This window comes from Gymnodraco acuticeps, unplaced genomic scaffold (genome assembly GCF_902827175.1).
Source record: "Gymnodraco acuticeps unplaced genomic scaffold, fGymAcu1.1, whole genome shotgun sequence".
NCBI classification, from domain to species: domain Eukaryota; kingdom Metazoa; phylum Chordata; class Actinopteri; order Perciformes; family Bathydraconidae; genus Gymnodraco; species Gymnodraco acuticeps.
The window spans coordinates 3,401,290-3,417,020 of NW_022989867.1; the positions used below are offsets into that span (position 1 = coordinate 3,401,290).

Here is a 15,731-nt window from a genome sequence, read left to right on the forward strand (position 1 = left end):
TGTGTGATCGCATCATACAAACAGTCCTCTGTGTTTCTGAAAGAGAAACAACGTGCAGACCGGGGGTAATGCTGCCTTTCCTCTGCACGGGGCTGATGGGTAATCACTCCCAAATGAGTTTAAGGCATGGCTTAAGGGAACAGAGACGAGGCATTTGAGTCCTGCAGGATTTCCCCGTTAGTATCAGTGTCTTGAAAACACATGTTGGCGACTGAAAGACATCCAGTGTTTGATATTTTCCTGAAGCATCCTTCACCTACAGTGTCTCAACTGAAAGAGGACCACAAACACACACAAAATATAATTTTTATATAAATATTTATCTCCCATTCTTTCACTTTTTCTGTCATTTTCAACACCAAACATGTCGTTAATGTCTCTGTTTAGTGAGCTACAGCAATCTGAAAGCCTGTACATTATTTATATCACACTTTATCAGTAGAAAAATGCAGGAAATAACTTTTTTAATGCAGTATTTTCTGATTTATGGCGCAACACAAAGATATTTCGCAAACCTTTGACTCTAATATGTCAACAACATGAAACAAGAATATGAACCTGGCTTTATCCAATGTTCACACAATAGTTCTACATCCTGACACATCCTTCATCTACTGTCTTTTTCTGAAAAATGCATAAAATGCCTCTTTTGGATTTGGAAAGGTTGGCATGTATGCACTATTGCTCATGTAAACCTACTACTGCTGGGCCCCCTGTAATCTCAGAGGCACCCTGAGTCATTTTGTTCTGGAACCGGGCCTGTACACGGCCATATACTAAACACACTACAGAGCCCATTCCGTGTCCTGTTAGTGTTTACTTCCTCTCTGCCTTCTTCTGGTGATTTATCTGACGTCCAGCGGTCCGTCTTTTAACCTCTTTCCCTTTCTCTTTCTGGATCCTCCTTAGCAACCTTCATTATAGTCCTTGACAGTGGTCTGTACTGGATTAACAACGCGTCACATGTTAAGAATTTATAATCAGAATCGAGTATTCAACTAAGCCATGTAATAAAAGTTGTACAAGGGACTACACAGTTGTTATGCTATACCACATTGCCCTTCACTGGATGTATAATGCACTAAACTACATTTTAGCATTTAAAATACCTAGCCATTCTTTTGTGGTTATTTTGGTGAAAGTAACTCAAAAGTAACTACAAAGTAGTGTAACTCATTACATTTCAGAGACAGTAATATTGTAATGTAACTTATTACTTTCAAAAGACAGTAATAAGTAATATGTAATATATTACATTTTGGAAGTAACTTGCCCAACACTGGCCAACACCCTCCCACAGTGAAGCATGGTGGTGGCAGCATCATGCTGTGGGGAGGTTTTTCAGCAGCAGGAACTGGGAGACTAGGATCAAGGGAACGATGAATACAGCAATATACAGAGAGATCCTTGATGAAAACCTGCTCCAGAGCGCTCTGGACCTCAGACTGGGGCGAAGGTTCACCCTTCAACAGGACAACGACCCTAAGCACACAGCCACGATAACAAAGGAGTGGCTTCGGGTCAAGTCTGTGAATGTCCTTGAGTGGCCCAGCCAGAGCCCAGCCAGAGCCCAGCCAGAGCCCAGCCAGACCCCAGACTTGAACCGGATTGAATATCTCTGGAGAGATCTGAAAGAAGAATGGGATAAACTGCCCAAAGATAGGTGTGCCAAGCGTGGAGCATCATACTCAAGAAGACTTGAAGGTGCTTCAACAACGTATTGAGTAAAGGGTGTGAATACTTATGCATATGTGATATTTGAGTGTTTTATTTTTAATTCATTTGCAAAAATTATTTAATTTTTTTTTCACTTTGTCACTTTCAGTATTGTGTCTAGAATGTTGAGAAAACAAATGAATTTAATCAATTTTGAAATATGGCTGTAACATAACAAAATGTGGAAAAAGTGAAGGGGTATGGATCATAGACTGTATATATAAATGGACGAAGTGTCCGTGACGTCACCCATAGGATTCTGCAGAGTTGCCGAGAGGCCCTTATTAGGCGGAGTCGGACAGTGACGTCAGAGTCTAACTCCCGCCTGCTCCAGCCTGATCCAAATAAGGGCAAAGAGGCGGAGCCGAGGCAGGACCTGCTGCCACCGAGCTGGAAGTTCCAGAGCTAGCTCAGGCTAAGAAGCTAAGCTAATATGTTCCCAGTATTAAGCTAACAACCAAGCTTGCGGTCACTGCTCCTCGTTCCCGGTATCTTCTGAAGGTAAGATACCCTGTAACTTTACAAAACTTGTCCCTTTGATTTAAATGTTCTTGAACCTGCACTATACAATTGTTGTTAAATGCTTCACCGTTTTTCAAATATAAATGTAATTTGTAACTACACTTTGTAAACTAAATCAAATCAAGTTTTATTTATATGGCACATTTATAAACGATTTTTGGTCAAGCCAAAGTGCTGTACATATAATAAAATTAGCCTACAGTAGAGACACTTTACAGCAAATACAACAGCACAGATTGTTCAGAACATTAGTATGAGAAAAACGACACCCTCTATCCTTAGACCCTCACATCGTACAAGGAAAAACTTCCAGAGAAAACCCACAGTTTAAGGGGGAAAAATGGGAGAAACCTCAGGGAGCGCAACAGAGGAGGTATCCCTCTCCCAGGACGGACAGACGTGCAATAGATGCCGTGTGTAAATCAAAGAGATAATACATTTTACAGCATATAGACCGAATGTTAGGAAATGCATGTGTCTGTAATAAGAGGATGAATCCACGAGGATGTCAGCTACAATCCTGAGGAAGCCATCAGGGAAGCAGCATGACGAGACCCAAGGCAGGACCGCAGAGACAGGTTCAGCCACGACCCGAAGTCCACGACTTAATCCAGAAATCGGGATAGAGGATCCAAGACACAGGACTACAGCAAGAGGATCAGCCTCAACTCTGGATCCCGGCGTAGATATAGATACAAAACAAGAAAAAAGATTTGGCTGGGTTAATCGGAACAAGAGAATACACAGACACAGACAGAGAGGGAAAAGGTCATTGGATAAAAGTTATTCTTGATAACCCTCTAGAAAGATCTCATGAACTTCTCCACTCAATCTATCAAGACCCGAGCAGTTCTATTAGAAGTCCAAGGTAAAGGCACAGGCCGGCGCATATCGCTCATGGAACCCCTCACCATATAAACTCTGACCCCTCAAGTGTACAAGTGAAGAGACACCATGTGTCAGCTCCTTTTAGAATAGTATTTCTTCTCTTCTCAGAGAAACAAGGGTATGAAAAGAATAGCCAGAAACAGAGGAAGAGAGGCAGAACGTGACTACGTAAATGCACTCTCCTAAATATTAAACGAGTAAGAGGTGAAGAAGATATACTAGCAGAGATATGGCCAGTGTTGCGTGAATTAGCCTATGGAATTAGCCACAGACTGTAGCCTATATGTAAAGGAATTAGCGTATTGTAAACTAAGCTGTACGTTTAGTTTTAGGATAATCAATTTACCTACATTTCGACTTTAAAATAACATTAGCAATTAGCACATGGTTAATAAGCAGGGGTGCACATAACTGGTACGCAGGTACGGCAACAATCTCAAATGCGTACCGTCACTTGTGTCACAAAGTGCATTTGCGTACCGACGTACATGTGAAGCTTTTCCAGAATGCGGTTAGATCACCGGTCTCCGTGTGCACAGACAGGGCTGCTGTTAACGTCGGTCTGTACAACGGAATTGTGCCAAAACTACGCCAACCGGCTGCGGAGGGAGACTCCCCCCCCTTCACTGGAGAACTGCGCTAAAACAGCTGATCACAACGCTCACGCTCTGTGGTCACGAAGTACTCCACTGCAGTTTCTGAAGTGCTGGAGCGGAGCTGCGTTCTGGTGCTCTCCGTCAGAACTGCCCCTGTCAGTCGAGACATATACCACGTGATGACACGTTAGGCTCGTGTTGTGTTCAAGGACCCTGACCGTGGCCAGGAAAAACAGGCACTCGCTTGTTTAATTTTTTTGCGGTCTAGATTTCTTACATTTTTGCGTGTGTTCATAAATTACCTCGAGGGCCGTACCAAATTGTCTCGTGGGCCGTATACGGCCCGGGGGCCAGAGGTTCCCCACCCCTGCTCTAGCCAATCAAACCGCTGCTTGTGTGTCAAGCAGAGGTAAAGTGCTATTTTACAAGTGGTGGGGGGGGGGGGGGGGGGGGGGGGGGGGGGGTAACTTCAATTTAAATATTGAAGTTAAATGCATCAACCTGGTGCATTTTGAGAGCAAACATTAATTTATGGATACATCTCTCAAAACCCATATGAAACAGAACTGTAAACAGATTTTCTTTATGGATATTTTACAAATCACTCACCTTTTTACATTACATTGCATTTAGCTGACGCTTTTATCCAAAGCGACTTACAATAAGTGCGTTCGACCAACAAAATACAACCTTGAAGAAAACAGAGTCATATAAGTACATCAGGTTTCATAGAGCCAAACATTTCAAGTGCTACTCAACTGGCTTTAGATAAGCCAGTCCTTTATTAGTATAAAAGTGCTTCGTTAATAGTTCTATCGCTCGAAGTGGAGTCGAAAGAGATGAGTTTTCAGGTTGCGCCGGAAGATGTGCAAGCTATCTGCCGTCCTGATGTCAATGGAGAGCTCATTCCACCATCCTGGAGCCAGGACAGCAAACCCACATGTTTTCGCCGATGGGAACTTGGGTCCCCCTCGCAGCGAGGGTGCAGCGAGTCGTTTGGCTGATGCAGAGCGTAGTGCACGCGCTGGAGTGTACGGTTTAACCATGTCACCTTTTAAACTGTATTCTTGTTTTACGGTCATAAAATAACTGTTTTTCATTTATTCTCATAAATGGTGACCAAAACGTTTGAGACCCACTGAAATAAATAGACTAAAGTGATAATCTAAACAGAGTCCCTTACCTCACTGAGCTGTAGTTATCTCTCTCAGTCTGGCAGGACAGAGCTCTCCCTCTCCTTGTTTTAGAAACAGCTTTTAATAACCGTTTATGTTTATTAAGGATCCCCATTAGCTTTTGCTCTCGACAAAAGCTACTCTTCCTATGGTCATGCTCGTCTCTTGTGTAAACTATTTGATCATAAAAACAGTGGTTTTTTGCTAAATTGGAAATGTTTTAGAAAAGTGATAACACGAGATTGCAGACCGTTAGCGCAGCTAGCTAACCAGATGCTAACAACAACAATGAAATAGTGAGTATGGTAGAAATATACTGTATAATAGTAAAGTTATTTAAGATAAGATTGAAGATTTACATTATAAATATTCCCCAAAATTATTCAAAAGCATATTCTTCCAAACTCCTTGCTGTAGTATGACACACAGGAGACTATTAATGTGTGTGGTGAGTTTGGTAGTAATAAGCTGTATAATAGTGATTGAATATTATTGTATTCTCTTTTTTCAGAGTTACACTTTGCAGACGGTCCCTGAGCAATCGTTTCTTCTCGGGCTGCAGATAGAGACCAATGTAATGTGTCCAGCTCGGAGGACGGCGCGTATTGGCTTTTTTTGATCAAAATGAGATTGTAGTTCTGATCAGATAACGAACAAGTAAATGAAAACAGAATGAGGCGGAGAAGTGTGTGTGTGAGAGAATGTGATTAAAATAGCCCAATTGCTTTTACAATAAATAAACATTGAATGTGTTTAATTGAATAGTAAAGGGGTTTAACGTTAGTGGCAGGTTGTGTGTGAGAGAGAATAAATAAGAAAAATATTTAGCATATTTCGCAACTTTTCACCGCATAAAATCACATAAAAACCCCGCATGTTTAATCGCATAATCAAGGATTTTAGCCCGCGTTTTTCTGGAGGGTCTAGACAATGATTATTTATTTCAGTGATAAGACGATGGCAACCTCCTCCACGCCTTCTTCAAAACCTGTAAATGTTCTCTCTCTCTCTCTCTCTAACAAACAAAATTAGCAACCCTTTATTGTGACGACTCCTCCCCCCTTCTGCCTGGCTGTGCTCCCTGCCTTGCTGTCCTCTGGGAGTGTCGTCCTGTTTGTGCCCGCCCATCTAGAGGCGGAGCCACAAGAAGGTATAAAGGTTGCCCAGCTGCAAGGATCACTCTGATTCAGATCCTGGCATCGTTATTTTGCTCTTTCCCAAGGTCGCTACAAGACAAAGGCAAAGGAAAGGTAGGCACAGGAAATACAGATTATTTTTTCTTAGCACCTTCTACCTGGGAGATTGGAGACCCAGGCCATACCCGATCACCAACCAGGTCATTTCCCAAGATGATCTGTATGCCCCCCATAGGCAGAGAAGGACGCACTCCCATGACCACTTCCCCTTGCAGCAGACTGGAGACTAATGTCAGTTTATGCTGTGGAGCAGAGAAGACGGTTAATCCCATCCCCCGGACCTCAACACTGGAACCGGTGTCTGTCTTAGGAGAGAAAGGTAACACAGAACCAACAATAAACGAGTCCAACACCCCTGAGTCCCTTAATATCTTTACCGGTACCTTCTCTTTACTCCCGACCAGTGAAACAAAACCATCAGACACAAAAGCTTTATAACCAGGGTCTATCTCCTCATGTTCACTGACAGGAGCCTGAATTACCGATTCAGATAAAGAGGACTGAGTGTGTTTCCGCACAGCCGCAATGACATTTTCCCTTTCCACTGCACGTAACGATGCTACAGCCCCAGACGCTTTTGCCGACACAGGCCCAGGCTTTCTCTTCCACTCAGGACAATTGTTTCTCCAGTGTCCTTTATTAAAACAGTAATTACAGATATGATTGGGTCAAACTTCCCCCGATTTCCACGGTCAATCCTAACTGGAAACTTGTCTTTTCCTTCTGAAACACCTTTACTGAAGTGAGCCCCCGCACTACTCTCTTTGTATCCCGCATCGCCAAAAAACACTTTATGGGTCAGAGTAAACTCATCTGCCAGCTTGGCTGCCTCTGAAACTAGGTTTACTTTCTGCTCATTAATGTAGGTAACAACACGGTCAGGCAAGGTACCTTTGAATTGCTCAAGCAAGATAAGCTCCTGCAGATCTTCCAGAGTTTTTATCTGTGAGGAAACACACCAACGGTTGAAACTAGTGGTTAAATCACGAGCAAACTCCATGTGTGACTGCTTCTCTCTTCTGAGTAACCTAAAGCGCTGTCGATATGCTTCAGGTACTAACTCAAATGCCTGAAGTACAGCAGCTTTCACTAACTGGTAATTGCTACTGTCTTCAGCAGTCATGGCAGCGAAAGCCTCCTGGGCCTTTCCAGTGAAGACACACTGAAGCAGAAGGGTGCGCTCAACATCAGACCAGTCTCGTGCCTCTGCTAGACGCTCAAATAACACAAAGAAAATGTCTGGGTCCTTTTCGTTGAACCTCGGAACTATCCTCAAATTAACAGCAATATCAAATGCTTGATTTACAGGAACCTGACCTACAGTCTCTGCAGCTCTCCTGGTCTCAGATGGAAGCTTACCTTCACTCATCAGCTCCAATCTGTAGTGCTCCAAGTCTAGTTTTTGTCTAGAAGCCATCTCTGCTTCCTGAAGACGGGCATTTTGTCTCAACTTTTCTACCTCCACATCACGTTCCAACTGTAGCATTAGAAGCTCCTTCTGTTCTTTAAATGACAGTCCAACCCCAAGTCCAGACAGGACTGGAACCACACCTGAAACATTACCTGACTCAATTGACTGTTGGGAGGCAGGCCCCAGAAAGACAGACAAAACACTTTTGTCCACTAACTGTGCCTTTATTTCTACCAACAACTCCTCTTTATTCAACTTTTTGGGAAGTTCAAGACCGTAATGGTCAGCCACTCTCAAAAGCTGATCTTTTTTATAAGTACCCAACAAATCCTCATTTGGGGACTCAACAAAACCTTCAATAGAAGCCATTTAACTGTTTACCGACCAAGGCAAGGTTTTTCCAGCAGTAACTGATAGTGAAAGACAGTTTTACATATGGACACCCCACTCCTCTGGCTAACTACCTTACCAAATGCTTACTGACTCACTCAACCCTAGTCTTCGTGTAGAATTGTGGGAGGATTTTAAGCACAAAAGCCCAGTGACCCGGTCAATTCTCAGCAATTGAAAATCACCTAGGCAGTCATGGAGTGCACCCGAGCAAATGCTCTAGCCACTTACTACACAAAAATAACAAACAAAAACAAAAAAAGGTTCAATGGAGACAACTTGTGTCTCATTGCTTATACCTAACAGGAATAAGAGTTCCAAACATTTGACAGCCTTTAACACAAAACAGCAATACCGGAAAACATAGCTTGCCTTGGACAGAAACACAACTGTGAGTAAGACCAGTTACTTAGACATAGAGTAAGATCAACCAACAATCTGTATGAACACTCCCTGACTGAAATAGGTCACCATGTCCTTTATCCAGCACCGGAAATTATCTCGGACAAGCCCCCGCAAGTGGGTTACGAAATGCCCCAGCCACGTTTCAACGCCTGATGAACCAGGTGGTGTCAGGTCTTGCTGGCTGCGCTGTGTATCTGGATGATGTTGTTGTATACAGTGACACTTGGGAGGAACATCTCCAACACATTAATGCGCTGTTTGAACGTCTTGCCTGGGCTTGTCTGACCGTTAACTTGGCAAAGGGTGAGTTTGCTAAGGCAACGGTCACCTACCTGGGTAAAGTAGTTGGCCAAGGACAGGTTAAGCCAGTGAGGGCAAAGGTGCTGGCAATCGACCGGTTCCCTGTTCCCACAACCACAAAATAACCCTCTCGTTTCCTGGGCATGGTGGGGTACTATCGTGGGTTCTGTCAGAATTTCTCTACGGTGGTTGCGCCCCTCACCTCTCTTCCCAGCCCTAAGGTCAAGTTTGAATGGTCTCCTCGATGTCAACAGGCTTTTGAGGCTGCGAAAACTGTGTTGTGCTCTGCTCCTGTCCTTGCAGCTCCCCAGATGGACCAGCCCTTCATTCTTCATGTGGATGCTAGTAAGGTTGGAGCTGGGGCTGTACTCGCGCAGGTTGATGAGAGCGGCTCCGAATGCCCGGTGAGTTTCTTCTCTAAGAAATGTAACTCTCATCAATTAAACTATTCGATCATTGAAAAGGAGGCACTGGCACTCATCTGGGCGTTAAAACATTTTGAGGTGTATGTTGGGAGTGGAGTTGGGCCCCTGGTGGTCTATACAGATCATAACCCCCTAACCTTTCTGCACTCGCTCCAGAATCCAAATCAACGCCTTATGCGTTGGTGTCTCTTCCTCCTTTTCATCTGGACATTAGGCATGTCCAGGGCTATAACCTCTTAGGTTAACTAGTGTTTTTCTCCCTGCAAGGGTGTCTGTTTTTTCTGGTTGCCCTCTCTTAAAATGCTTCTTGGGTACCAAAGTTGCTGAGGGGTTGAGCTAGATGCTACAGATGTGCTTACAGGTTGTAGGAACATTTCAAGATTAACTTTGTGTATTGTGTTTTGTGTCTGTGATTTGGTGCCCCAGGTTGGAGGATCCTCCGGTTATCACCCGCAGTCCAACGGTCGGACAGAACGCCTGAATCAGGACCTCGTAACCTGCCTCAGGTGTCTCGTGTCCCAGAAGCAATCCACTTGGAGCCATCATCTGACCTGGGTAGAGTACGCTCACAACACTCTTCTATCGGCTGCCACTGGTCTCTTCCCGTTCCAGTGTGCGAACGGATATCAGCCTCCTCTCTTCCCTGCCAATGAAGAAGAAGTCAAGGTGCCATCCGCGCACGCTATGGTTCGACGCTGTCAGCGGGTCTGGGCTGGTGCTCGGCAGGCGCTACTCCGGACCTCGAACCCGGATGAAGTCAGCGGCGGATCATCACAGACGTGCGGCCCCCCTCTACAAGCCGGGACAGAAAGTCTGGCTCCCTACCAAGGACCTACCTCTTTATGTTCATTCCAAGAAGTTGGCACCAAGGTTTGTGGGTCCTTTCCCAGTCTCAAAAATCATTAACCCTGTCTCTGTGCGCCTCAAACTCCCCAGGTCCTTGAAGATTCATCCTACGTTTCATGTCAGCAAACTCAAGCCAGTTCAAGAGAGCACTCTGGTTCCCCCCTCCACCCCGAATCATTGATGGTGGCCCGGTGTACACGGTCAGGAAACTTGTCGGTCCGCCGAGGACGCCAATTCTTGGTCGATTGGGAGGGATACGGGCCTGAGGAACGTTGCTGGGTCTCCTCGACTTTCGTGGTGGATAAAACACTCATAAATGACTTCTATGATCGCCACCCTGAGCAGCCTGGGCCGTCGGGAGTCGGCCCTAGAAGGGGGGGTACTGTTGTGTCCCGTCAATTATGTTACTTTGTTATGTATTTGTCACGTTCATGTTTGTTTTGTTTGTTTCACTTCCTGTTTTATTTTGTACTCCTTGTCTCATTCCAGGTGCCTTTACTTCCTTGGTTCCCGCCATCGTCAGCGTCTGCCCCGCCCCTGATTGTTTCCACCTGTTTCCACTTACCTCTTGTATATATTGTCCTGTCTCCCCTTGTCTGTTGTCAGTTCGTCATGCCAAAAAGTCAGATCCAAGCAGCCATAGAGAGACCAAGTACCTTTTGTGATATCCTCCATGAGAGCGTTTTGTTTTGTGACCGTTTTGTCACTCCCTCTGTAAAGAGTGTTTCTTTGTTTTTGATCCATTAAAGTTTATTTTTCTTCAAACCTTTTCATCTCCGGGTTGTGCAATTGAGTCCTCATATCAGTGAGTCACGGTTCCTAACACTTTTTTAGCTATTAAGATAATTAAGTTATAAGATGACAACAGATGAATGAATGTTGCTATTAAAATAATGTAAAAAAAGGTAATATAATTCATCTGTTTTTAAAGATTATTGCCGAAGTAGAATCATGCTAACTTTGCAGTTTTTAACAGAGTACGTGGGGGGGAAATGGCAATTATCTATGTATAATAAAGAGTCTTTGCATAAATTGAAGAGAAATGTGATGGTTTGCAAAATAATTCAATTTATATGTTTCTATACTGGCAAAACCTTAATTTGGCCTTTAATCAAAATAACATTAGCCATCACTGATGTGCAAGCTGTGCCATAACAATTATTTAGCATTGTATTATGTATAAAATGTATTTAATTAGTAACAACAATTGACACCTACAAATGTAACCATAAAAGTTTTTTGTTTTTTTTAAAGTATCTGTACCCATGAGTCCGTGCTGAAGTGATGACTGTCAAGCCCTTGGGTATATTTGCAGTTTCCCCGCTTGAAAGGAATGGTACAGTCCATAGGTTTTAACTGGGTTTCACTCGTACAATGACCACAACTTTGTTTCTTTTGAGTTCTTCTTTACTGTCATGTTTTGTTGTTGCAGTACAGCTTATGTAGTAAGGTTGTAAGGTAAAAAAACGTTAAATAAAAAATAATTACTGTAAATACAATGCACATCAAATAATAAATGCAAAAATACATGCTTTACATATACTTTTTAACACTTGTGAATATTGTTTTTATTTTTATGAATTATGTTTTTAACTTATACAGTCTCATTAAAAATGCAAATATAATAGACTGAATTATTAGCAGCATGCAAACCGTTTTTATTAATCTACATCTACATCAATAAACAAATCACATTCGTTTTTAAAGCAACAATCATGTTGCTTTAACTTGAGGACATCAAACAAACAAATGACACTGAACTAGAACGCACGTTCTAACGTGTGCCACGAACGGCAAGTTGTATGACTCTTCACTAACCACACAGTTCGTCTCTCATCGGCCACTTCTCCAGCTTGTTATGGCTGCACCAGTGCTGCTTCTTTGACGTTTCTTCTGCTGGTTCGTTGCTGCTGCTGGACGCACGCTTTTTAGTTTGTCCCTCTCCAGCTTTGATTACTGCCCTTCTTTCAGGTGCGTTGCTTTTAAAGGTGCAGCGACGCTGATTAGCAATTAGGGAATGATTTCAGACAGCTGCCACTCTGTCAATCAGCCCGACTTTTTAACCCCTTGATCTCCTGTGAGGATTTTCCAAGTTGACTTCACAATGACTCTCAAAGTGTTCACTGCAAAGGCGAGAATAAACTTTGGGGGTCTATTTATTTCTCCGGATGTTCAGCACCCACTGGTCCAGCCTGTCTGGATCACCTAAAGGAAACCTTTATACAAAGATACATGAAAAGTTATATGTTAGGTGTGTAGGGTTACAGACTGCTTAACAAGCAAAACATGGAACTTAAATTAGTGATGCAATGCTGAAATGTAAAAATGTGACAGTCAAAAAGCATAGGTGTTTTAATGCCATATTCACTTAATAACGCATGAACAACTTTTACAAATATTTGTATATAGTCTGTGTCGGTAAATGTCATCTACGTTGCACATTTCCTGCTGAAATACATGCATACCAAGTTACTGCGTGGCACTTTGGTTTTGATAAAACAGTGTAGTTCCACTATATAAACGTTACATTCATAATCAAACGAGACAATCTGCAAGAGAATTAGCTATTTTTTGTTATTCTTAATGCTTGTCATTCACACGTTAATAAAATAAAAATAAGTACCGATACATAGCAGAACAATTGTGGTGATGTTTAGCTAGTACTACTACAGCGGGCTGCAGGCGAACCAAATCCGCGTTTCGCTGCATTCCTTGATCTCCAGTTATAACGCCTGACTCCGCCGCCCACTGGGATAATTTGGTCCCCTTTTAACATGTGCTCCCGTTTAGCATTATGGCCGTCATAGCCATAGAGTAGACTATAAAAGTCTTACCCAGTGGCGGCTGGTGGAAAATATTTTTGGTGGGGCTATGGAAATGGTGACCAAACCATACTAGGGTGGTCCGGGGGGATGCTCCCCCGGAAGACATTTTTGAGAAATGACCCCTTAAATTATGACTTCTGGTGATGTTAGAGGGGGGGGGGAGATAATCCATAATCTTCAGTGTGGTTAGCTATGAATCTTCCTAAATTTCCAAAAACCTTGTCCTGGACATAGTTTCTACAGTATAAACTGTGCAACAGTACAGTAGGCCCACACAAACTGCAGAACACTGGTGCTTTGGGAACACTCAAATGATTTAATTCCCATTTAGGAGACTGAATACGAACATCGTGCGTGTGTGTGTGTGTGTGTGTGTGTGTGTGTGTGTGTGAGTGAGTGAGTGAGTGAGTGTGTGTGTGAGTGTGTGTGTGAGAGTCATACTTGCCAACCCTCCCGATTTTCGCGGGAGACTCCTGATTTCATTGCCCTCTCCCGGTTTCCTCCCGGGGTCATATTTCTCCCGCAATTCTCCCGATTTCTGCCAAAATCTAATTTACACACGACTGTTTCCACTCAGACTTTAATACAGCTACACCATTGTTTAGTTTCCATGGTAGCGCGTCTCTTTAGCAACGTGTGCAACTCAAAGTCTGGGAGGGTGAGGAGTCACATAAAACTAAACAAGAATCGACAACTCGACCCTCTGCTCACTCCTTTCCTGTAAATTACAAGTCCAGCCCACACATATGCTCCATGGTGCTACAGGCATTGCACTTATAACTACAATAAGTATGTAAATGTTAATCTACAGCTCCGGCGATCCAATAGCACCCGGAGTCTCCACCTGCAGATGCAGCCATCCACATCAACTACTGACTGTAGCGTCACCTTGGATACGATTCCAAACAACTCACAGACTGCATCGGGTGCTGAAATTGCAGCCCTGTAACCATCAGATCTGACGACGCTGATTGGCCGAAATTATGTTTCGGCGGCATAGTTTACAGATAGCAACAGTCAGCAATGTGTTGGCTGCTGCTGCTCTGGCTGAGGGCTCCTTTCTTAGCGCCCAGATGAGAGAGGGTAATGATACACACAGCGGCCAGGCAGGAAACATGTGACTTATCAGTTACTTTAGACATCGTAACACAATTTTAAACGAGATTTTATTGTAGATTATACATTTTACTGATACCAACTATATAATATGTACCTTGTTCATTAAAAATTAAAAATAAATATTTTTTTTAATTTATTTAACATTTTTAATGACAATCAAACATGTGGGAAGAGGGGGGGCGGCGCCCCTTGCGCCCCTATGGGCCGGCCGCCACTGGTCTTACCCAAGGCTGAATCATAAACTAAACTGTATATACAGTGGGGCAAAAAAGTATTTAGTCAGCCAACAATTGTGCAAGTTCTCCCACTTAAAAAGATGAGAGAGGCCTGTAATTTTCATCCTAGGTACACTTCAACTATGAGAGACAGAATGGGGGGAAATAATCCAGGAAATCACATTGTAGGATTTTTAATGAATGAATTGGTAAATTCCTCTGTAAAATAAGTATTTGGTCACCTACAAACAAACTGTAACTTCTGTAATGTAACTTCTTCTTTAAGAGCCTCCTCTGTCCTCCACTTGTTAACTGTATTAATGGCACCTCTTTGAACTCGTTATCAGTATAAAAGACACCTGTCCACAACCTCAAACAGTCACACTCCAAACTCCACTATGGCCAAGACCAAAGAGCTGTCAAAGGACACCAGAAACACAATTGTAGACCTGCACCAGGCTGGGAAGACTGAATCTGCAATAGGTAAGCAGCTTGGTGTGAAGAAATCAACTGTGGGAGCAAATATTAGAAGATGGAAGACATACAAGACCACTGATAATCTCCCTCGATCTGGGGCTCCACGCAAGATCTCACCCCGTGGGGTCAAAATGATCACAAGAACGGTGAGCAAAAATCCCAAAACCACACGGGGGGACCTAGTCAATGACCTGCAGAGAGCTGGGACCAAAGTAACAAAGGCTACCATCAGTAACACACTACGCCGCCAGGGACTCAAATCCTGCAGTGCCAGACGTGTCCCCCTGCTTAAGCCAGTACATGTCCAGGCCCGTCTGAAGTTTGCTAGAGAGCATTTAGATGATCCAGAAGAGGATTGGGAGAATTTCATATGGTCAGATGAAACCAAAATAGAACTTTTTGGTAAAAACTCAACTAGACGTGTTTGGAGGAGAAAGAATGCTGAGTTGCATCCAAAGAACACCATACCTACTGTGAAACATGGGGGTGGAAACATCATGCTTTGGGGCTGTTTTTCTGCAAAGGGACCAGGACGACTGATGCGTGTAAAGGAAAGAATGAATGGGGCCATGTATCGTGAGATTTTTAGTGACAACCTCCTTCCATCAGCAAGGGCATTGAAGATGAAACGTGGCTGGGTCTTTCAGCATGACAATGATCCCAAACACACCGCCCGGGTAATGAAGGAGTGGCTTCGTAAGAAGCATTTCAAGGTCCTGGAGTGGCCTAGCCAGTCTCCAGATCTCAACCCCATAGAAAATCTTTGGAGGGAGTTGAAAGTCCGTGTTGCCCAGCGACAGCCCCAAAACATCACTGCTCTAGAGGAGATCTGCATGGAGGAATGGGCCAAAATACCAGCAACAGTGTGTGAAAACCTTGTGAAGACATACAGAAAACGTTTGACCTCTGTCATTGCCAACTAAGGGTATATAACAACGTATTGAGATGAACTTTTGTTATTGACCAAATACTTATTTTCCACCATAATGTGCAAATAAATTCTTTAAAAATCAGACAATGTGATTTTCTGGATTTTTTTTCTCATTTTGTCTCTCATAGTTGAGGTATAGCTAGGATGAAAATTACAGGCCTCTCTCATCTTTTTAAGTGGGAAAACTTGCACAATCGGTGGCTGACTAAATACTTTTTTGCCCCACTGTATATGTAAGGGAAACTTCTGCAGCCATGGAGAGTCAGGACTCAGAGAGACACGAGGAGAGTTGAA

The 15,731-nt window shown here is 43.3% G+C and overlaps 1 protein-coding gene across 1 annotated transcript; it reads left to right on the forward strand.

Annotated features, from left to right (window-relative positions):
* Positions 1 to 1,379: 1,379 nt before the first annotated feature.
* LOC117533128 lies at positions 1,380 to 15,417 on the forward strand (the record flags this gene model as incomplete). Its single annotated transcript, XM_034196768.1, has 4 exons — positions 1,380 to 1,704; positions 8,903 to 9,003; positions 9,451 to 9,690; positions 14,533 to 15,417. Coding segments are annotated over exons 1-4 (1,551 nt in total), but the record flags the coding sequence as incomplete, so codon positions are not given.
* Between the last annotated feature and the right edge of the window lie 314 nt (positions 15,418 to 15,731).